Source organism: Microtus pennsylvanicus, chromosome 3, assembly GCF_037038515.1.
Source record: "Microtus pennsylvanicus isolate mMicPen1 chromosome 3, mMicPen1.hap1, whole genome shotgun sequence".
Classification (NCBI taxonomy): Eukaryota; Metazoa; Chordata; class Mammalia; order Rodentia; family Cricetidae; genus Microtus; species Microtus pennsylvanicus.
In genome coordinates this window covers 26,193,623-26,215,767 of record NC_134581.1, presented here as the reverse complement: position 1 = coordinate 26,215,767, position 22,145 = coordinate 26,193,623, and the positions used below count along the sequence as shown (strand labels likewise).

The following is a 22,145-nucleotide window of genomic DNA, read 5'->3' as shown; positions in this document are numbered from 1 at the left end:
GCACTAGAATGAACACCCAGGGGTCCCCACTTCTAGACAGAATACTCTCTACCACCTAGATACCTGTCCTTGTTCCATACACAGAACAGTGGAATTCTGAGCCCAGGGCTGGACCTGAGCTATAGAGACCTACAGGCTTGCTGCTTTGTGTCTTAATTTCATCATAATGAGCCAATCACAGAAGGTTATGATGTCAGACATTTCCTTTTATTGGCTTTTAGGAGACACCTTTTGGAAAACCCAGAGGTACTGGAGACACTCATCTATAACCTCCTTGAAGAACGTGGTGAGAAAAACGTGCGGATACATAAAGCTACGTCTCTGAGCAGTGCAGTTCTGAGCGGTGTTGAAGGCTAGAAGCGCTTCTGCAGGGCAGACTGGATATTCTTCAGCAGGCCCCACTTAGCTCGGTTCTTCCCACGCCCATCTGGTGTTACCACCTGCAACAGGAAACAAAGAGTGCATGGGACCAGCCACAAAGGGACACCGGCTCCTAGAGCACAGGCCCACTCCATGCACCCTGACAACCATGGGAAGCTTGAACGGCCAGTTCCCCCTAGAGATGAAGAGATCCAGCCTCAGGGCACCACAGAGCTTTCCCAGTGCCCACAGCTGATGTGTGCTGGCGTCGCTGTTCTACAGATTTAAGTTTTACTTCTTTAAAGGGAGTTCATATAACCAGATGAGGGCAGGCATGATAAACTAGGCCCCAGATGGGCTTTCTCATAGAACCCCACTCCAGCCTCGGGAACATTCTGTTTCTTTCCCATTTCTTACCAGCTCTAAGTTTCAGCTGAGGCATTTGGTTTCTTTACTAAACTTGGAGTGACCTGCTTTGCGGAAATGACAGCCTTTTTGTTTGTTTGGAATCTCTGTAGTTTCAACTTTGCCTGAGGTGAAGAGCACATTCTCAGAGATGTGCACGAAAGATGAAGAGACCATAATTTGTAAGGTGTTCAGTTCCCTCCCCCCTTTATACAAATGGGAATGCTTTGGTAGGTGAACGACCCATCAGGACCAGCCACAAAGAGACATTCATCTACAGCCTCCTTGAAGAACGTGGTGAGAAAACACAGATACGTAAAGCTACGTCTATGAGCAGTGCAGTTCTGAGCAGTGTTCAAAGGCTAGGCGCGCTTCTGCAGGGCAGAGTGGAATCCGTGCTACCTGGGGAAGGCAGACTGTACTGGGCACCAGGACAGAAACCTCAGAGCTCAGCTTCACCGTGGTTGCCATAGCTTTGAAGGTGGTGGTCCTCTTCATTTCTCTGACCTGGTAACATTACCATCCCATAATCCACATTTACTGAGGAGGTATTTAGGGATTAAAGTTGGGATGAAAGATCCCACTGCCCATACAACACTGATGAAAGAATACATGGGGGGGGGGTTGGATTTAGTGGAGAAAAAGAGATGCTTACACAAAGCATAAAAGTTTCTATGGCAATTTTTAAAATATTTTATATTTATATTGAGGAAAAACAGAGGTGATACATAGATATAATCCTGATAACAATAAAACAAAAATATACGATACATACAGAGCTACTGGGGATAGTGGAAGAAGCCTAAGGGTCCTGTGAGTTATCGGGTTTGGAACTTCATTGAAAAGTAGATATTTTAAAGTGTTGTCTTAAACTATGGTAGGGATCTTCGAAGACAAAGACTGGATGATGTAATGGACAGAGGGGGTTGAAGAGTGTTTGTGAACAAGAGAATCAGACAGAACAGAGGCCAGAAGAAGCAGGAAGACAGACTTGAAATGCTACTGAAATTGAAATTACAGTTGGTGTCTCCTTGTCGCAAGAGCCTGACTTAACACTCTCCAAGAGAATCACGCTGGAGCTGTGGGATGGGCTGTTCTGGAAAAGGAGAGGAGAGTGAAGGCTCACCAGCTCCTGGAAGCTCGATTGGAAAACTGATTCTAGAAACACATAAAAACAGTGCGGGCAAACAGTGATGCAGCCAGTTCACTCATGACCATAGATGCAATCATGTAAAACTAAACATAAGGTAACTGAAATAGCTGTTAGAATGGCGCAGTCAGACAATACATGGTGATAACCAAGGACTTAGTTCACGAAGCTAAGTAGAATCCAGCATCAGAAGAGACAACTGTAGTGCTGGGAGATGCTTAGGATAGAGCTTGGGCTTAGCATGGGCCAGGTCCTTGGGTTTAGTTCCTGGCACCATAACCAAACCAAACCAAACCAAAAAAATCATAATTTACTTCATTAATAATGACCTAAAGGAGAAAAATCATGCAATTATGTCAAACCACATGAATAAATAATTTCCTATGCACAAGCTCACAGAAACCTGGAAGTCAGAGGGCCTTTCCTTAACTTAAAGGCTATAAACCTAAAAACTGAAAAAAAAAACCATTAAGACAAGGGAGAAAGTTTAGCATCAGCAAATGACAAGTGTATCTGCTATCACTCCTGTCATTTTATGTATGACTCAAGGCTCTCGCTAAAGCGATTAGGAAAGAAAAAGAAATATAAACTCCAAGACTGTGAGGGAAGAGATAAAATCACCATTACTTATAAATAATGAGATTATATACTTGGAAAAACAAGTCAAATCAGATAATAGAGTCCATAAAGATTTGCTGGAATTCAGATTTATTTACAGAGAGCAGTAGTTCTACTGAGCCAGCCACCTATTAGGAATATACTAAGACAAGGAACAAACACTCAGAATATCAAAGCCTGTGCACTATTCACTTTTTTTTATCTTTCTAGATATATTTAAGGGGTACAATGTCTGTTGATATACATATGCATGGTGAAACATTCCAATAGGCAAATCAGTACATCTGTCATTTCCCATAACCACTGGCTTACGATGTGATTCTGCATCTAAAATCATAACAAATTTAGCACACATGACACGGTGTCCTGCTGCTCATTAGCTCACAAAACTACATAGTCTCCCCAGGAACATGGGGTTGAAGTCCCCAGAAAACTTCGCAAATGTTTGCATAAATGTTCAGACATATGGCAAACATATCAACTGCCTTCCAATTAATTGCTCACTGGTTTTCTAATCAAATTCGGTCTGGATTTAAAAAAGAATTTCAAAAATAAGCACAGTGAGTTCCTTCAGAGTTTGTATAAATAAATCAGCCTCCAAGGTTAACTAATTTAGGTTTTTAAAAATAAACAAAGGTAGTGGGGACGCCTGGCACTTTCTCCTAGCAGCACAGAGCTGACGTTAAGAGCCAGTCAAAGCAGAGAGGTACCGGCCCAGGTGGAGACTCTCTTTATCTTTGAATGTCTTCACTCCAGTTTGAGACAAAAACCTTGAGGCTTCCAATCTTCAGTTCCGAGCCCCATAACTCACATCACTCTTAGCTGCTTTCACTGCCCAGTGGCTCCGTGTGCAGCTTACAGTTTTCAGTTCACCTTGATCAGGGTACCTGTGTATATTGTCTCCATTTTTGCCCAGGAGTAGCTGGTCTGTCAACATATATACAATATTATCTTTACCTTACATGTGTTTCTGCTTTTTATTTTTTATTTTTTTTGTCAAAGCAGAAAGCGTAATGCTGAGATATACTAGAGGATTCAGAAATGAACCCCTACATATATGGGTAGTGAATATAAGACTACAGCAGCACCTTGACCCTACTCTACAGAGTTAAGGCAATCCTGGGCAGTAACCTTAGTAAATGGGCTCAGATGTGGAGAGCAGATACTGCTGTTCTTGGGATTACATTCAAAGGTAGACTCTGTATGCAAAGAACTTGAAAAGCAAAACTACAAATTTAGTAAAAGAATATGTAGGAGATTGTCTTTGCACTCTAAGTCAAGGCAAGGACTTTTTAAACAGCACCCCAAAAGGTCAAACCAAAGGGAAAAAGCCGTGGCTTCAATATATCGAAGTTCAAGACTTCTGCTGCTTCGTGGAGTACAATCTGAGCAAAGATGGTAGACAAATATCAGAGGAGTGGGAATCTTAGCAGTGTCTAAATGCATCATCTGGACTATATGGCATCCTGTGATTCACCAGTGGAGGGCTGTGTGCAGTAGAGAAGTGGGCAGAGGGCGGGCGTGCTTACAGGAGGAACCCTGGAAGGGAAAACGCATTGGAAATGAAGCGTAGAAAATGACATCAGATGGCATAGCTATCAAGGAGACAAACAGGAGAGATCTTGATAGATGCAGGTGAAACATAAGGTATAAGGGCCCTCTTTTCTTATGGAAATAGCCATGGGCGTGGCCAAATGAAGTATACCCCCGATTCCATGACCCAGAAATTTCAGTCATAGTGCATATCTTATATGAGATGAATTGTATCCCTTTGAATTCACATATTGTTATCCTAATCTTCAGCACCTCAGATACGATTCTGTTGGAACAAGGCCTTTAAAGAGGTGATGAAGTTAACATGAGGTCATTAGCCCAGCTGCTATTCTTACAGGAGGAATTGAGTGTAGACCTTAGGGATGCATGAGCAAAGATCATCAGGAGCACAGTGGGGAAAGACTTCCAGTTGTCTATGGATCCCTAAGCTATAGCAACTTGTTACTGTAGCTCTCCCTGACCCATACAAAAATCAGAGAGATTTTGTACCTCCGTCCCACTCACAAGCTGTCACATCTGCCTGTCATGGCATTATTGGAGGGAACCTGGGTGTCCACACGGAGCAGACTGGTGACAGGCAAGAAACAAATGCACACATATGGCATAGCATCAGCAAATTCAGGGACAAAAATATCCATAGTGATGTAGATCAGCAGTTCTCAACTTGTAGGGACACCTTTGGGGGTCGGGTGACCCATTCACAGGGGTCACCTAGGACCTTAGGAAAACACCAATATTTACCTTATGTAAATACAGTATGTAATTACAGTAGCCAAATTACAGTTATGAAGTAGCATGGTTGGGGGTCACCATGACATGAGAAACTGTATCAAAGGGTCGCAGATTTAAGAAGATTGAGAACCGCTGATGTAGAAGGATCATTCAAACAGAGTGTTTAGACAAAAAGCGTAAGGAGAGAAAAGATGAACATAATGCTCTTGTGTGGATTAGTGAAATGGCAATACATATCTTGTAAGAACACACAAAAGCAAAGAGATACAAGTAAACCCTTCTTAGGACAGATATCACAAACTAAAACATAAAAATCAGGAAATGTCCTTGCAAAAATCAGTACAGATGGTTGAGCGATATAATATCAATCAAACCTGGTGTACAAAAAGTTCAAAAAACAAACCAGACTCAGCCTGAGATGGAGTTATACTTGTTCTTAAGGGTCAAGCTTCTCTGGCTGCAGGGCGGGTAGAGAAGGACCAGGAGATTGACTTACAGGTACATTTCGGGATTTTGGAAAACAGTAAGCAGTAGGACACAGAGAAATGCAAAATGTGTCCGTTCTTCAGGGCCTGGAGTCACCCGGAGTAGGCATCTAGGGAGGAGGTGTCAGTCCTGCAGGTGATACAGTGTCGGTCACATGGGCTGTCCTTCAACCTCAACCTTTAAGAAGATGTACAACAGCCTGCGGAGAGGAATGGTCAGGGCTTCATGGCAGACAGGCCACCCTGTTCTGTGTCCAAGTCCCAGCTGCCTCACGGGCTCAGGAGGGGGCCCTGCAAAGAGCCAGGGTGACCAAAAATGGCTTCTTGAGCACATAGATTCTGAAGGACTGACTGATGGAGAAGGAATTTGAGATTGACTGCCTGGGGACATGGGTGTCTGCATTCCCTGAAGGGCTCTAAAGACCCAGGAAAGCATCAGTTAGTGAGCATTGCCAAGCTCGAGACTTTACCTTTAAATCTGATGTAATTTAGTAATCCAATTTATAGATTTATAGAGTGGCAGATCAATGGATCCTCACGTAGAACTTTGTCTGAACCCTTGTTCCACAGCAAAGGGGACCTTAGGATAATTAAGTGAGCTGTTTGGGGATGGGAGATTGTCCCATCATTATGGGCTCAGTGTTATAATGGCTCCTCAGGGGGAGGGGAAGGTAGAGGCAGGAAGGATTCTGAGGGAGGTCTGGTGGTGGGAGAAGGACCTGGTTGGAAGCTGATGTCTTGAAGAAGGAGGAAAGGCGCATGAGTTAAGAAATGTGAGTAGGCTGGGCGGTGGTGGCGCACGCCTTTAATCCCAGCACTTGGGAGGCAGAGGCAGGCGGATCTCTGTGAGTTCGAGACCAGCCTGGTCTACAAGAGCTAGTTCCAGGACAGGCTCCAAAACCACAGAGAAACCCTGTCTTGAAAAACCAAAAAAAGAAAAATAATGTGAGTAGCCAGGAAAAGACAAGGAGTGGGTTCTTCCTTGGAAACCCCTCCACAGGAGAATCCAGACATTGAAGGCTTTGACTTAGCCAATGAGAACCATTTTGGACTTCCGAGCTGTAGGACTGCGATGAGTTGTGCTGCTTAACTGCTAATTTGTCATGGTCCAAAGAAAGCACACACACAGATGTGCAGTTAGGCTGATCAAGATTTAAGGCGTGTGGAGAGACAGTGGAAAGAGGAAGAGGTGATAGTTAGGAATGGGAAGTGGTCAGTGGGTCGACCCACGGGAGGATCAGGAGGAGAAATGGAGGCCAACAGACACAGCAACTGCACAAAACACACTTCTCTGTCCTTCAAAATAGACCATTAAGTTCTTTAATGTTAGAGGCTTCGAGGTGGAAATCATGAGCAATAAGGAACCAGGAAAACCAACAGTGTCCATTGTCATGGAGTTTGGCCAACTGGTGATGCTGGGATTGGACTCAGGAACACGAGCCCTAATCCAAGGCTCTTTTCAATATGTAACTGTCCCAGTAACAACAATGGCTCTATCAAATAAACAGCTCTTAGGCTTTGATAGCCCCCTCCTCAGTCAGGTGTTCCATCTCCAGGACATGGGCTCACTCCTAGACTTCTTTACGGTTGATTATGGTCTGGGAAGCTCTGGCTCCTGGCTAGAGCCCTGGCTGTGAATACACACAGACCTGATGTGGGAGTGTCATATATCAATCTGTTGATTTCATTGGCTAAGCAATAAAGAAACTGCTAGGCCCATTGGATAGGCCCACCCTTAGGTGGGAGGAGTAAACAGAACAGAATGCCGGGAGGAAGAGGAAGTGAGGTCAGACTCGACAGCTCTGCTCTCCGGAGCAGACGCAAGAGAGACGCCATGCTACCTGCTCCAGGGAAGATGCACGCTATGAAGCTCCGACCCAGGATGGACTTAGGCTAGAATCTTCCCGGTAAGCGCACCTAGGGGCGCTACACAGATGGTTAGAAATGGGCTAAATTAATATGTGAGAGTTAGCCTAGAAGAAGCTAGGTAGAAATGGGCCAGAGCAGTGTTTAAATGAATACAGTGTCTGTGTAATTATTTCGGGGCATAAGCTAGCCGGGCAGGGCAGGCGGCTGGGGTGTTTGGGGACGCAGCCCCGCCTCCGCTCCCTATTACTACAAATGGCGCCCAACGTGGGGCTCGAACCCACGACCCTGAGATTAAGAGTCTCATGCTCTACCGACTGAGCTAGCCAGGCAGGGCAGGCGGCTGGGGTGTTTGGGGACGCAGCCCTGCCGCCGCTCCCTATTACTACACAGACCTAGGTTCAACTCAGCCCCACCTCTTTTGTCTCCTCCAGCTGAGCTTCCTCCTTGATGTAAAATCCGAGTATCTGGGACCATCAGTGATAATGGAGAGACAGTTGATTTGACCTTCAGATGGGACCTTTAAAGTGTTACATAACTAATTTTCTTGTTTCATGTTCTGTACTATGTGCCAAAGAAAAATTCTTAAAGAAAGAAAATCAACAAGTCTTAGGCTATGCAAATCAAATATAAAAGGTTCTATTTCTCATATTTTATAAAGATCCATATGACGGAAGCATGGCGGTTTGGATAAGAAATGATTATGCTGCCTCCTTGCAGCATTCAAATGAAACCTTTCAGAAATACGCATAGCACCAGTGCCAAAGGAAAAAATTTCGATTTTATAGGAAAGAGCTAAAGTCATTACTTTTATGAAGCTTTATAAATGTCATTCAAACACACCATCTTATTTTCATTTGCTGTTGAAGCCTTTACTTATGCAAATCATGACAAGTGTTAAGGAAGCCCGTGTTTCCTCTGGAATGCTAATAGAACCACAAAGAAGGGCGGAAGAATTACTTCTGAAGGAAAAATCTATACCGTAGCTCCTTGAGTCGGATAACAATGAAGCATCCAGAAAACCTCATTAATTAGGGTTCTGCTCATTTAGATATTGTATGAAAAAGCAAAGAGACAGGAACGCATTGCCCTCTCTTTCGTCTAGGGCAAATTAATCGCATAAAGACAATTTTAAGGAGATGCTGTTTCTTGACTGGCTGTATAAAACATTCCATTTTCTGGCTTCTTATGATGCTTCGCGATTATTAATTTTATTTATCAATTTATTTCTTCACTCCTTAATTTAGACATCCACTCGTATATCCATTTGTTTGGTTACATTTTTACTCATGTATTCGTTCAATAACCGTTAAGAAGCTACTGTAGATAAACTGCTTTGGTAAGCACCGTAGCAGGAAGAAAGATGAATTAGGCAAGAATTTTGTTTGCAAGGAGGTCACAATGTGAGAGAGATGAAGAGACTCCAGAGGGTAAGATGGCAGACTACTGACAGTCCTCGATTTCTCTCTCCGTCCCCAATCCTCACTCCTAGAGATGACAGATGATTCATTAAAAAAATTAATAACTACTGAGTGCCCTTCATGGGCAAGACATTTTCGACGGATGCTAAAAGGCTGAGAAGGCAGCTGGAATGAGATTAAAGGAAAAACTCACAGTCAAGAGTATAGAGTTTGGTTTGTAGTAATGGGTGTGAGGCTTTGGGGCTCTGGAGTGAGAGGGTCGCCGTGGCGATGGACCAACAGGCAGCAAGGCTGGCTGAGGAACAGCTGAAGAGCCGCCAAGCAGGCATTCTCATCACACTTCCTGAGCCTGTATCTGACCTCTGTGGGAAGGGGAGTGAGGCATGACCGCAGGAGGTGTTGGGGATAGTCCCACTCTGCAGACCGCATACATCTGCCCTGCCCTTATTTTCCGTTCTTCACCATTTTTAGAGACAACGACCGATCGGATTCTTTCCCTCAAACATCTGACCAAGTAGCTAAAGTGTGATTAACCAGACCGTTGGGTACTGAGCCATTGGATCACTCAGAGCAGGGACTGAGACCATCCAAAACAACATAAAAGCTGGATGTAAGGGAGAAGAACGAGGCAGATTCAGAGATAAGCAGACAAGTGAAGAGAAGTGAATGGAGGGGAGGGGAGGGAAGGAGAAAGGAGGGGAGGAGAAAGCAAGATGGAAGAAGAGAGTAAGAAAGAAGCAGAGGTGAGAGGAGGGGAGGAGAGAGGAAAGGAAGGGAGGAAAGGGTGGGGAAGAGAGGACAGGGAAAGTGAGGGGAGGGAAAAGGAGGAGAGGATGAAAACTTCCTAGTTTGTGTGGGCATCAAATCAGATGTATCTTAGAAGTCTCTTGCGGCTGTAAGTCTTCTTCTAAACCCTAACTGAATAGACGCATCCTTTTTACTTTTTAAAGAGCCTCTAAGACTTATTCAGATTCCAAAGAGCATCTCCACAGTTACATAGTAAGAGAGCTCTTGGCAGTCCTGATATTCTTCATATCAATCCAATGACATTCATGAGTGTGTGTCACTTGGGACCTTGAAGAAGAATCAGCTCTCTAATACAAAGAAGGATAGTTTGTTTCCTTGCTTTATGGAGCCCACCTGAATTGTTCAGTGTCTGTTTTTTAACTCCCAGATGAACCAAAAATAATTTTAGTATAAATATGTCTTAAATATTACATGGGGTGTACTTGTACCACAAGTTTTATTTGCTGTCTGCAAGAAATTCTGATTTAACTGGCTGTCCTGCCTCTTTGCTAAATTTCACACCTCGTCTTTGTAGGGTGTTTGTTTTTTCAGACAGTAATTATTCTTCTCATACAACCATGGCATGTTTACTAGCCCCTGACTGTGGTGGGAATAAGGATTAAGCTTGGTTTTAACTCTGAATTTCTGTATTCTAACATAAAGCCTAGACCAAGTGGTTTTGGGCTCAGTAGAACCTACCATCTTCAGACCTGCAGGCTGCTTCCTCAGTCTGTGTGGGTTGTTGGAGACCAGCAGCCCTGCCTCTGGCTGAGACTTAAGTAGTTTTCTGGGCTAGAAGGCAGAATTCTGTTGTCTCTGGTGATCTCTATCAAAGGTCAGAGAGAGGCTCTGCTAGCAGAGACTCAAGAGAGTCAATAAGCCAGATGACTTCAGTTTGATCCCCAGAACCCACGTGAGAGAAGTTGAAACTGACTCTTGCAAGTTGTCTTCTTCTGACATCCATGCACACACATGGCATGCATGTGTGTGCATGTGTGCATGTATGGGCCCCTCCAATAATTTTTAAGAATCAAGAAGCCCAAATAATGAAAACATTAAGAAATGAATGTAGACAGTACCTTGCAGATGTCACTCCACTGCCCGGGACCGTTGTCGTTGATGGCTCTAACCTTGAACAGATACTCCGTGTTGGGGGTGAGGTTGTGCAGCTCCAGGTTCTGCTGCATGATGTCCCGGATTTGTCCACAGAGCTCTGTTCGGACATTGTTAGGAGGGGTGGTAACGAGCTCATAGAATTCCATCTCAAAGGAGTCCACGTCTTCTGTTGGGCATGTCCAGTAAACCTAGGAGAAATGGGTGTGTGAACACAGATACACACCACTCTGCTGTCCTTCCTGTAAAGATCTGTGCTGTTGACTGTGGGCTGTGCGTAATCTGACCCCATCTTGTATTGCTGCTGGGGGCTTTAGTTAGATCATGGGTAAGGGTCTTGGGAAGCTCTGGGGTAGGCCTGGTGTGTTACACATTATGGATTTCGGGAACAGGGGGTTGCTCTTCAGGGTTCTGTTACAGTCAGTCGGCATGGAGGCAATGGCTGTGGGTGTTGTTTACCAGATGCCTTTTGTGCATCAGTTCTTCTATCAGACACTCCATCTCCAAATCCAGTAATCCTCAGAAACCTCCGGAAGGCAGATTTCATCCTCCCGCTTTATAGGCACAGAAAGGATACATTTGGCAAATTCCAGCAAGTCACAGACCATGGGAGAGTGACACACTTGTCCCCTATCCCTATATAATGTGCTGGGATGCAAAATATTTCCTTCTCTACTCATGAGGAAATACTCAACAATGGAGACAGAATGTTTGTAATCAAATCAGAAGACATCAGCTTCTGAGAAGAGATTCAGTAACATGTCTTAAACAGCAGATAAGATTTGATATAGAAAAATGTATGACAATAGTGTTTTCACATTTATTGTGTGTGTGTGTGCACGCATGTGCGTGTGTGCATGTATGCACTCACACCATACCAGATACCATGGATACCATGGATACATGGATACATGTGGAGGGTAAGGGGTAGTTTGCTGGACTCTGTTCTCTCCTTCCACCTCCTGGGTCCTTGAGACAGGACTTAGGTTGTAAGGTTTGGTGCTAAGTGCCGCCATTTTGCTAGCCCTAAACTTAAAAAAAAAAAGTATTTTAAAATCACATTTCAGCCTGGTGGCAATGGTCCACACCTTTAATCTCAGCACTTGGGAGGCAAAGGCAAGTGGATCTCTGAGTTTGAGGCCAGCCCGGTCTACAGAGCAAGTTCCAAGACAGCCAGGGATGCACAGAGAAAACTAAAAACTTTGTCTCAGAAAAAAAAGCAGATTTCTAATACTTTTATTATATTTTTGGCTACAGTTAAATGTCATAGGTACAATTAATGTATAATTTTATGAGTACTAAATAAATTAACCCAACAAGTAAAATTAACTAATTTTCTTTGCTTATCCCAACAAACACATTTATGATAACATGCTTTGGAAATGCAGAAAAGTATAAGAAAAGAAGATAAACGTCCTCCTAATCCTCAGGTTGGTTCGTTCCAGTGTCTCTCCTGTCAGGAGACACCAACACACTAATGCAATGGGATTGTAGGGCTTTGACTTGTTCTCTTAATTACACTTCACATATTTTATACTGTCAAAAGTCTGGTAAGGCGCTGTCTTTCAGACCTCCCATAGAGGCCAGCAGGAAGGCTCAGGGAGTAAAGTGGTTGCTGCTAAAGCCGTCAACCTGAACTTTGATTCCCAGGATTCCTTCAGTGGAAGGCAAGAACTGACCTATGTTGTCCTCTGACCTCCACATGTATGCTCTTGCATGTGCAGGTGTGCACACGCGTGCACACACACGCGTGCGCGCACACACACGCACACACACACACATGCGCGCACACACACACTCTCTCTCTCTCTTACATACATACACTCACACGCAGACTCTCCCTTTCTCTCTTACATACATACACACACAGACTCTCTCTTACACACATACACACAAATAAAATGAATACATGTAATGAAACTTAAAAAAAGACATCAAACTGTTCCAGAAATAACTCCCCCCTTCTATATAGCTGAGTAGTCAGATTTTTTTTTCTCTAGTTTTATCTCAAATAAATGCTACAATGAATATTTTGGGACATAAATCCTCATCTGATTTTTTTCGTAATTTCTTAGGAAGGGAGTGGGAATTTGGATTATATCTAGAAACCAAATTGAATTAAAAGATCTCTAGGATTTTGCAATGCGTACTAATAACTTTTAAGACCAACTTGAACATTTTGCATGCAGAAACCCTGAATATTTGGGGATGATGTCAACATAGACTTAGTCATTTTCATTGCAGAGCACAATGAATCCTGGGAAAGGCCCATTTCATGACCCTAGAACAGGGATCTTCGTTATTAATTATTATTGTTATTATTACTATTACTATTATTATTACTATCCATTAAATCACTGTCTGGTCATAGGTGAGGTGTCAGTGACTTGTTTGGTTGGCTTGATAGGTCTGCCCCTTCAAGCTTATCCAGGGTAAGTTTAGGCAGCACAGGTACCTTCTCCAAGTTGAAGAATGGAGCAGAACCCACCAGGCCTTTGCTTCATAGCAGGAGCTGTGGACTCACTGAGCTGAAACACACTGTCCCCAGAGTTTACTGATGTCACCTGTACTCTGGGCCCTGCTGGTTCAGGCATATCTTGGGTGAAGGACAGGGAGGAACACTGTGCTGTGTTTGAGGATCTCTAGAAGGGCTCTGTTCTACCTTGTACAGCTCTTGTGGTATTAGTTTTAGCCTCTGAAGCAAAGATTAAAATATCTCGCAGAACAGGAAGATAAAACTTGGCTCTGCATGGTCCTCATTTCCTTGTGTTTAGACTCTACCACTGACATACAGTCGGCAGACAGAAGCATTGGTAACATAGGCTGTGAGAGACAGACTCTGAGGCCCTGAAACTGGATGACACAGAGTCTACCTTCTAACAAGTATTCGGGAAATGTTCGTGTTTGGAACGCACAAGTCTAGACATCAAGATGCCTATTATCTTTGGGAGAGGGTCAGAAAATGAGTTCTGCCGTATGGAAACAGGCCATGGATTAACATGGGAAGTATGTCCCCGTAGGAACCGCGAAAGAGCCAAGAAACGCTCTAATTCAGGATTTAGTTGCCCAGCAACCCTTTGCCTCTTTGAATTTGAATAAGGTACTCCTTAAGCAACTCAGGGAAAGACCGTTTGTCCATGTTAGGTCAAGAAGGCCAATGGCAAGTCTTGTCTTAGATGATGACGGGTACAGAGATCTGAGAGATGCCTTACTTTCCACATCACCCCTAAAAACAGATGAATATTGGCAGGGAACTGGAATTTTCCTGGGGATTGTCATTGCAATCTTTTTAAACCACGGGGAGTCTGAATTTCAGGGGGGTAGCAGTTGAGAGGAGCATACAGCTGGCAGCCAGGGGAGACTGCCTTTCTAACCCATTCCTGGACTGCTTCCCACTTTCAGGATCTCACAAGTCATTTTGAAACTTGCTTTGGTTCCAACTTGATTCTCTTACTTTTTGCTTCTTCTTTCTTTTCTTAATTAATTAAAGTTTTTATTTACTTATGGTATGGTGGGTATGAATGTGTGTATGTGAATGTGTGCTCACTTGACTTTTACGTTAGTATGAAGATCACACTAGAGGTTGATACCATCTTCATTTTCTCTATCACATTATTATTCTACTTATTTATTTATTTATTTTTATTTATATCTTAGACAATGTCACTGAACTTGGAACCCCACTATTTCCGCTAGCCTAGCTGATGAGAAAGACCCTGGGATCCCCTCTGCCTCCGCCCCTGCCTCTTAGCACGTTTCTCTTTCAGTCGAGCAGGGCTGGGGGTTTACATGCACCTATCACTGTGATTTCATTGCATGGATGGACTAAGAAACATTCAGAACCCGACGTTATTTGGCTAGGCTGACCTGAGTCTAGAGGAGCAGATTTGAGCGACCACATTCTAGAGGCCAAAGAGGTATGGGCAACCTTTTCTGACCCCCCTGTGCCCCACACCATCCCTTTATCTTACCTTGGCAGCTCTTGGATACACCAGAGTCTGGTAGATGACAATTGGGCCTGGGGGCTTCACGGAGGCGTCATTGAATGAGTACCAGTTGTGGAAGCTATTGCTGTTCTGTGGGGGCTGGGTCTCCCCCGTGGCACTCCAGTAGGTATAAAGGCCGTCAGACGGTTTGGCAGGCGCAGCAGACTGGGCCCTCCCATAGGCCTCTATTCCCATCTTGTTCTTGTCGTTGGCGGCACTGAAGGACAGCAAGGAGGAGCTTCGCTGGTATATCTGGTTGCCGAAGCTGTGGGTGCTGAATGTGACCTTCCTGGTGATCATCATTTCTGAGTGGAGAGGATACTGGGAGGGGAGAGAGTCCCCCGAGGAGCAAGTCTTCTTGGGTCCCGTGGGAAAGAGCTCGTGCATGGCGCTGGAGAGTTCAGCGAAATCCAAGGGAATGCAGTGTAGGGAGTGCAGCCGCAGCTGAGGGTCGGGCCTGAAGGTGTTCTGGATGCCCTCCTCGATCTGGTCCACCAGGATCTTAGCCGACTGCAGGAAGGCCACCTGTCCCGTTTCCTTCAGCGCTTCCTTGGAGTAGGCGATCAGGCCATCCATCTCGTTCACCTTCATGGTGGTGATGTACACGTATTTCTCGATCTCCTTCTGCCTGGACACCTCCAGGTTCTCTATCTGCTCCATGATAATCTTCTCTTTCTCTTGCAGGATGGCTCGCAGTTTAAGGAACCCGTTTCTGATCTCCTTCCGCTTCGCCTCCTTGTCGGCTTTAAAGCTGCTCTTTAAAATGTTGAATTCCATCAGGTCGTTATCAATTTCGTATCGAACTGAAAAACAATCAAGTTGGTTACTGTGAAAATTTTCATCTTTCCAGATGTCAAAGCCGTTTCAAACTGGAGCAAATTCTCTGCGGGCTCAAAGGAAACGAATGGGGAGAGGGGAAGGGAAGACACCTGGAGGTGGGCTGACACAGGCTAGGGCAGGCTTCTGAAAGAAAGGGCCCTCTGTCCTTCCTCCCCATGCCCCAGGTATAACTTTTCCCTGGCATACGTTTCTCTTGTAGCAGAGAAAGAAAGAAATTTCTGATGGCTACTCAATGCTGCCTTACAAAGACTGGTCTGGAGATCTTCAGCACTGACAGTGGGCTCCTCCTCATGGATATGGACTGTAGGGGGCCCTGGGGCTCCATCCCACCTACCCAGCATTCTTTGTGTAGAGTGTCTTGTCACTGTTTAGCGCTGGTGCTGGAGACTGGGTGGGGATGTGAATCACTGGCTGCCTTATGGTGACCACTTTAGCTAAGCACAGCTGTCTTATCCTTGGAAGGGATTTTAGCATCTGCACTGTATGATCATTGAGACCGGACATGGAATACTCCAAAGGTATCCTGGCTAGTTTTATGTCAGCTTAATACAACCTGGGGTCATCTGGGAAGAAGGAATCTTAATAGAGAACATAACTCCATAGGATTGACTTGTAGGCAAGCCTGAAGGCATTTTCTTGACTGATGATTGAGAACTGATGTAGGAGGGTTCTAACTCACTGTGGGTGGTGCCTTCTGGGTAGGTGGCTCTGGATGGTATAAAATCAGAGGCTGAGCGGGCCATGGAAGAGCAAGCCATGAATAACATTTTTCCATGGCTTCCATTTCAGTATATGCTTTTAAGTTCTGCCTTAAGTTCTTGCCACAATTTCCTTCAATGATAGACTATGATGAGGAAGTGTAAAATAAAGTAAATCCTTTCCTCTGAGTTGTTTTTGGTCATGGTGTTTTAGCACAGCAATAGAAAACACAATTAAGAAAAGGCTTGACAGTGGTGGTGCACATCTTTAATCCCAGCACTTGGGGGGCTGAGGCAGATGAATCTCTGTGAGTTCAAGGCCAGCCTGGTCTACAAAGTGAGTTCTAGGTCAGTCAGAGCTGTTACACAGAGAAACCCTGTCTTGAAAAACAAAAACAAACAAACAAACAAAAAGGCAAAGGCTTATATGGCCCTCTCTAGAAGGAGCCATTTCCCTAAATTAATTTCTAGGACTAACTGGGGACGAAGACATGTCTGACCTGGTGGAGACACATTCAGAAATTATGAACGCTTTACTGAAGTTTATGAAATATCATTGTACTTGGTTCTAGTATAAAAACCAGGGTCAGTTCCTCTATAGAAATTGTATTCTGTAGCCAGTATGAATAACTGTGACCATGCAGGCAGAAGGAAAACAGGTTGGGCAGAGTATTACTGGCTGTTTTGGAGTTTTTTTCTGATACTATGTATTCATTAGCAGCTCCCTGAATTCTTTATCTACAACTTTGACAGAAAGTTCATGGTAGACACCTTCAACTAAGATGACTCTCAGGATTAGATTAATTATTCCCCCTGGAAACCAGGAGGCGGGAGATTAAAAATAACCTCCATGTTCGGTAACAAACAGAACTTCAGACTTGACTGGAGAAAACTCCTCATTTTTCCCCTTTGGGAAATGAGGCCAAAGTTCAGGAAGATTGTGACAAAGATTGAAAGAGTTTTATGAGCTTATTATTCTCCAGAGTGGTGCCCCCAGCACCCCAGCCCACACTCCAGCAGAGAGGCTGAGAGCATGTTTCACAAGTCTGACTCTGATCACAGCAACCCAATGAGGGAACTGCCATTATCCTTCCAATTTTATAGATGAAAAAACTGAGTCACAAAGACGCAGTGACTTAGTGACACTAGTGGCTGGTGGTAGCTGTCATGGACGCAATGACAGTGACTTGCTGGCTATGTCAGGGTCTCCCAGTGTCTGGATTTTTCCACAACGTGGAGTAAGGCTCCTTAACAGGTGCTCCACACCAACTTCCAGCCTTTTCCACAGTGGGAAGTTACCCTGAAGGGGAGTGGGAAACCGACTAGGACCTGCTTTGAACTTGGCGATGGCGCTGAAGAGGGCGGCAGACCTCTCCGAGCAGGCATCTATGAGGCTGACCGTGTCATGGCCATTGTGAAAAGCGATCTTGCAGAAGGCACAGAGCAGCTGGTTGTCGCTGCGGCAGTACTCGGTGATGCGGCTGGACGGGTGATGGATGCAAATCTTCTCGTCCTGGTCCTCGGCGCTGGTGTCCACGAAGACGTGGTCCTGCATCGCCACGTCCGAGTGGAAGGCCTTGAGGCAGTCGTTGCACAGATTGAGGCGGCAGGTGACACAGCGCTTGTAGGCGATGCGACGGCTGCGGCACACCTGGCAGAGGATGGGCCCCGAGGATCGGTCGAAGCGCCACTTGAGGTAGCCGTGCTGCTGCATGTAGCGTTTGGTGAGGCGCCCGCGCAGATAGTTTTCTGGAAGGTGCATCTGGTGGCTGTAGGGCATGCAGTGCGAGCGGTTGCACATGGGGCAGATGAGGATGAAGAAGTTCTCCGTGACCTCGGCATGCTTCTGCAGCTGCCGCAGGCACTTCTCGCACAGGCTGTGGTTGCACGGCAGCATGAAGGAATGCAGGCGCAGCCGGTTGCACATGGGGCAGGTGAGATGGTTCACCAAGTGGCTGCTGGCGGGCATGGACTTGAGCTCCTCCAGCTGGGTGTCGCTGCTCCCTATGCGGAGGGCGGTCTTGGAGCTGAAAGGCAAAGCAAACACAGGTGTCAGGAACACTCTCAAGAACTCCAGAAGGATCTACGAAAAGGCTCCTGCTTGCTGCCTGGCTCCTTGGCTTGCTTCCACTCTCTTAGTAAATAAACTCAGTTAGGCATTTGGTACCTGCCCCTGGTACCCATGCCATAGCGTTTTAAAAGATGATTAAAGCCGAATTAAATGCCTATTTGGTGAATACAGTCTCTGGATCCAGCCCGAGTCCCACAGTGACCCCCTGCTAATTTTAATTTTGAGGGAAAGCAAAGCAGCAGAGTGGTAGCCGTGTGGTGTGGTCAGCTGGGCCTGGAGGTTCCACTGCCTGCTAGCAACACCACAGAGCATCAGCAGGGGACAGGACCACAGAAACTTTGATGGACCCGGGCAGAACTAATACCACTGCGTGATGCTGGAACTCAGACCAGAACATTCTCCAAACCACAAAAATGGCCTCCCACCCTCCTGTGCAGGGGAATGTGAGTGATGATGCCTGCTCTTTCTCTTTCCAGAAGCAGATTCGGGCTCCGTATGTCCTAGCTGCCTTCTAGACAAGAAGAAGAGACCCAACAGATTGGCTGTATTCTCACTCATATGAAGCCTCGTCCTGTCATGGCCTGTGATGCCTTCTTACCCAGGTATCTCACATTGGCATGGAGTGGGACATTCCCGCTTGATACAATGAATCAATAGATCTAATCTTGCCCAATTACAAGGGTACTTTTGGTGGCTGTGCCCGGAAGGCAGTTGACATGATCATTACTGTTGTATGTGGGCTGGGATATAGGGAGGTAGTAAAAGACCTTTCTAAGACAGCAAGAGACAATCTGAGCTGCGCTAAAACCCCTGAGAGCTGACTTTCAGAGCATCAGCAACACACAAGGGTCTGCCTCCGGGAAACGAACAGAGGATGGGGCTTTTAGAGATGCCCGTTTAGAGAGCTTCTTGATCTCTTTTGTGCTCAGTTTTCCCAACTGTAAATCAAAGATTACAGCCCTTCCTTGGGAGTTTGGAAAGTACAGAAGATAGTGTGAACATGGTCCCTACCAGCACCCTCCCCTGCAATTCATCTGCTAATGTCCACAGGAAAGGAGGGGACCACGATGGGAGGAACTCGTAGTCAAGCCCATGAACACCCACGCGCATCTGCTGTAGTGAGTTACGGGCCTCTATTTGTCTGTTATCTGAGGTCGGCTTCATGTATTCAGTTGCACGAACCACAAATGCTGGAACTGTGCTTGTGGAATTCAAGTGTTTGCTCTGAGCAGCTGCAGTCAGCGTAAAAGCAGCTCAGGGAAAGAAGTGACCTGGCTGTGGGAACAGAGATGCAGACCAATGCGCAGTTTGTGACTATTCCTGTCATTTCCCTGTTCATAGCAAGGTGCTGGTCTTGGTGCTGGGCTGCGTTCCCTTCTGCCCTAGCCTTCCTGGTTTCCCTTTGTCCCCATCTCCTCTTTCTTGGCCCCAGAGCAGTGGCAGTCAAAGGTGTTTCCCAGGCCTATTGCCCTAGGGTGACCCTGAATTACAGAGTGCACCTGCATGTCCTTAGGCATCCAGACAGCCGGGCATCCCTGAGGACTTGGATGCTGAGATCCAGGCTTGCAGCCTCACTGTTTTCAGCCTTGTTTCCTTTTTGTTGCCCAGGCTCCTGCTTGGTCTCAGAGTGGTCACCTGGGGTCATAAGTCAATTGTACATGTGGTATCTGGATGGGCTTCTTTGATAAAATAATAAGACTCAGAATCATTCTTTAATAAATGGAGACAACATAAGAGGTGTGTGTGTGTGAGAGAGCGCGCGAGAGAGGAGATACTGCGTGAAGAGAGAGGGAGCAAGACTAAGAGAGACCTGTTCATGGCCCAGGGAACTGGAGTAATTGTGAGACAGGGAGTGAGGAGGAGAATAAAGCCAAGAAAGCTAAGACAGACCAGAGTGGGCGAAAAATGAGGATGCTGTGCAGGATTGGGAGGGAGAGAGTCTGGAGACCAGGAGGACAGAGTGGGAAGGCATGTACCAATGCATCTGAGCTGACTCATAGCATTGTATAGCATCCCTGCCTACCCTCAAACAGACTGAGGCTCAAAATATAGGCTTCTGGACCCCTTGGTTCTGTGCCAAGGCTGATCCTAAGCCAGCAGCTTTGCCGTCCTGCTGACATGTCTGCCGCTGCTCCTCGGCACAGTTCAGCCCCTCCTAAGTGCTGCGCTGTTCTCACATCTGCATTCTAAGCCTCCAGGTCCCATCCTCAGCGCCACCAGATTCTTCCCATTAGAGTCACCTGGTGGGGATAGAGCTCTCACAATTTTGAAGTCCAACTTGTATCCCAAGATCAGTGAAAAATAGAATGTCAATGGGTGGAGACCAAACGTGAGTGTTTTTAAAGATGCCAAGGGGATTTCAACACACTTCTGAGTTTGGGAGCCACGGATGAATGTCCAAGGTGTCTGTTTAAAGCAGCGATTTCAGCCCCCCTCCCTGCTACCTTACAGGACTGAGCTGTGGTCGTCCCTCCTCTGTGGAATCCTCCCTTGCTCCTGAGTCCCCTGACATTAAAAGAGCAGCGTGCCAGATGTGGGGGTTGCTACCTTACTGAGCGGTTGAAATCCTGAGTGTTGTGACTTGAGATGGGAAAGAAGGGGTGACCGGCCGATCAGGGTTACCTCTGTAGGTTATTAAGGTCAAAGTGGCTCCTTAGAAATTCTTACTCTTCAGGTTAAATGTTGCAGTTCACAGGGAGCTGCAGAATGGTTTGCATTTTTTAAAAATCCTAACAGGCTATAGACCACATACCGTATCATGGTCTCCATTTTATAATATGGCATTTTAAAAAGTAGGACCATTGATCTAGTTCTGGGTTCAAGTCATGATTCCACTCCTTCCTAGCTGTGTGGTTCTGAGCAGTTTAGAATGCAAGATGAAGAGCATTTGGAGATCAAAGGATGTAGCATACAGTCACATAGATGGTGTGGTCTATACTACCAGGGGATGTTTAGTGTGCACTTAACTGCTGCAAAATCACCATGGATTTTTTTTCTTAGGTAGAGTGCACTCTAGGAAGCCCTGGTCTGTTCTGGGGTTCCTACTGCTGGCATGAGTTCCCCAGATTTTTTTCTTTCTTGATTGTTTTTTGCCAACATAACCACATGATGGACAGGCGGCACTTACGAGATACGGATGGTCCGAAGGCAACCCCTTTTGAACGTGAAGGTGGCGTTCCGGCAGCAACGGCTCTCATAGTAGTAGCATTTCATATTGGTGTTGGTCGTGCAGCAGTACTTACAGTTGGGGTCGTTGGCCCAGGAGCAGCAGCACCAGTGGCAATTGGGGTTCTCCGCGCAGGTGCAGTGACAGAATTGGCAGTTCCGCTCATCCTTGTAGGGGCAGGGGAAGCAGGTGCAGTTCCGCTCTGAGGTGAAGATGAACTTGCAGCACAGACAGGAGAAGAGCCGAGGACAGCATCTCTGCCAGGTGCAGCAGGGAGAGCACACACACATAGCGGTCTCCATGGCTCTTAGATCGTGGGTCCTAGGCCTCTAGGGTTTTGACAACTTTCTCTACCAGACTCCTGAGGTCTCTTCTCCCCCAGAGGGATCCTTGCCCCCTCTAGGGAGGCTGGCCGTTTGGGAGTTGCGGCAGGAAGCTGGCTAGTTTGCGAGGCCTTTGCAGGTGGTGTCCCTTCTAGGAGGCCTCTGAGCTGGCTTTACCTCTTTCAGTCTGTGGACATTTGCTTATGTCATAATCCCTGACTCCCACCATGCCTCAACATGCTAGGTAAGAGGAAGGCACCCAGGGCCAGCATCCGGCATGGGAATGCATACTGGGTGTTTGCCATGTAACCAGCTCCACGGGAATGGTGGCACTCTGACCCTCCTGGAGACCTTAGCTGTCACCTGTCACCTTCCGAGTTCTCACAGAGTTTTCAGGTGTGATCTTTTTCCTTGCTTGGCACTTTTCCTGATATTTGGGTAAGCTGACTTCAGGGTTTGTTTTTCTTGACTGAAGGACTGGTTAGAAATACAGATGGACGTGTTTTCCTCTTCCACCAACAGAACTCTTAGACAAGCAAAACACAGTATTTACACATAGTGGCAGTGTCAC

The 22,145-nt window shown here is 45.9% G+C and overlaps 1 protein-coding gene across 1 annotated transcript; it reads right to left on the bottom strand.

Moving 5' to 3' along the window:
- Positions 1-353: 353 nt before the first annotated feature.
- Positions 354-21,553, bottom strand: Trim42 (tripartite motif containing 42). Its single transcript, XM_075967728.1, has 5 exons — positions 21,213-21,553; positions 17,344-18,041; positions 14,462-15,279; positions 10,457-10,681; positions 354-440 (listed from the first exon to the last, which is right to left on the bottom strand). Exons 1-5 carry the CDS (start codon positions 21,551-21,553, stop codon positions 354-356), a joined length of 2,169 nt encoding a protein of 722 aa, XP_075823843.1.
- Positions 21,554-22,145: the final 592 nt, after the last annotated feature.

What these genes read in the sequence shown, in the direction of transcription:
- Trim42 (XM_075967728.1), bottom strand. Translation starts at nt 21,553, where the DNA reads ATGGAGACCGCTATGTGTGTGTGCTCTCCCTGCTGCACCTGGCAGAGA. An exon ending in TGTATCCAAGAGCTGCCAAG is followed by an intron (nt 10,682 to 14,461) that starts GTAAGATAAAGG and finishes CATTTCTCCTAG; the next exon opens with GTTTACTGGACATGCCCAAC. An exon ending in AGTGGAGTGACATCTGCAAG is followed by an intron (nt 441 to 10,456) that starts GTACTGTCTACA and finishes TTCCTGTTGCAG; the next exon opens with GTGGTAACACCAGATGGGCG.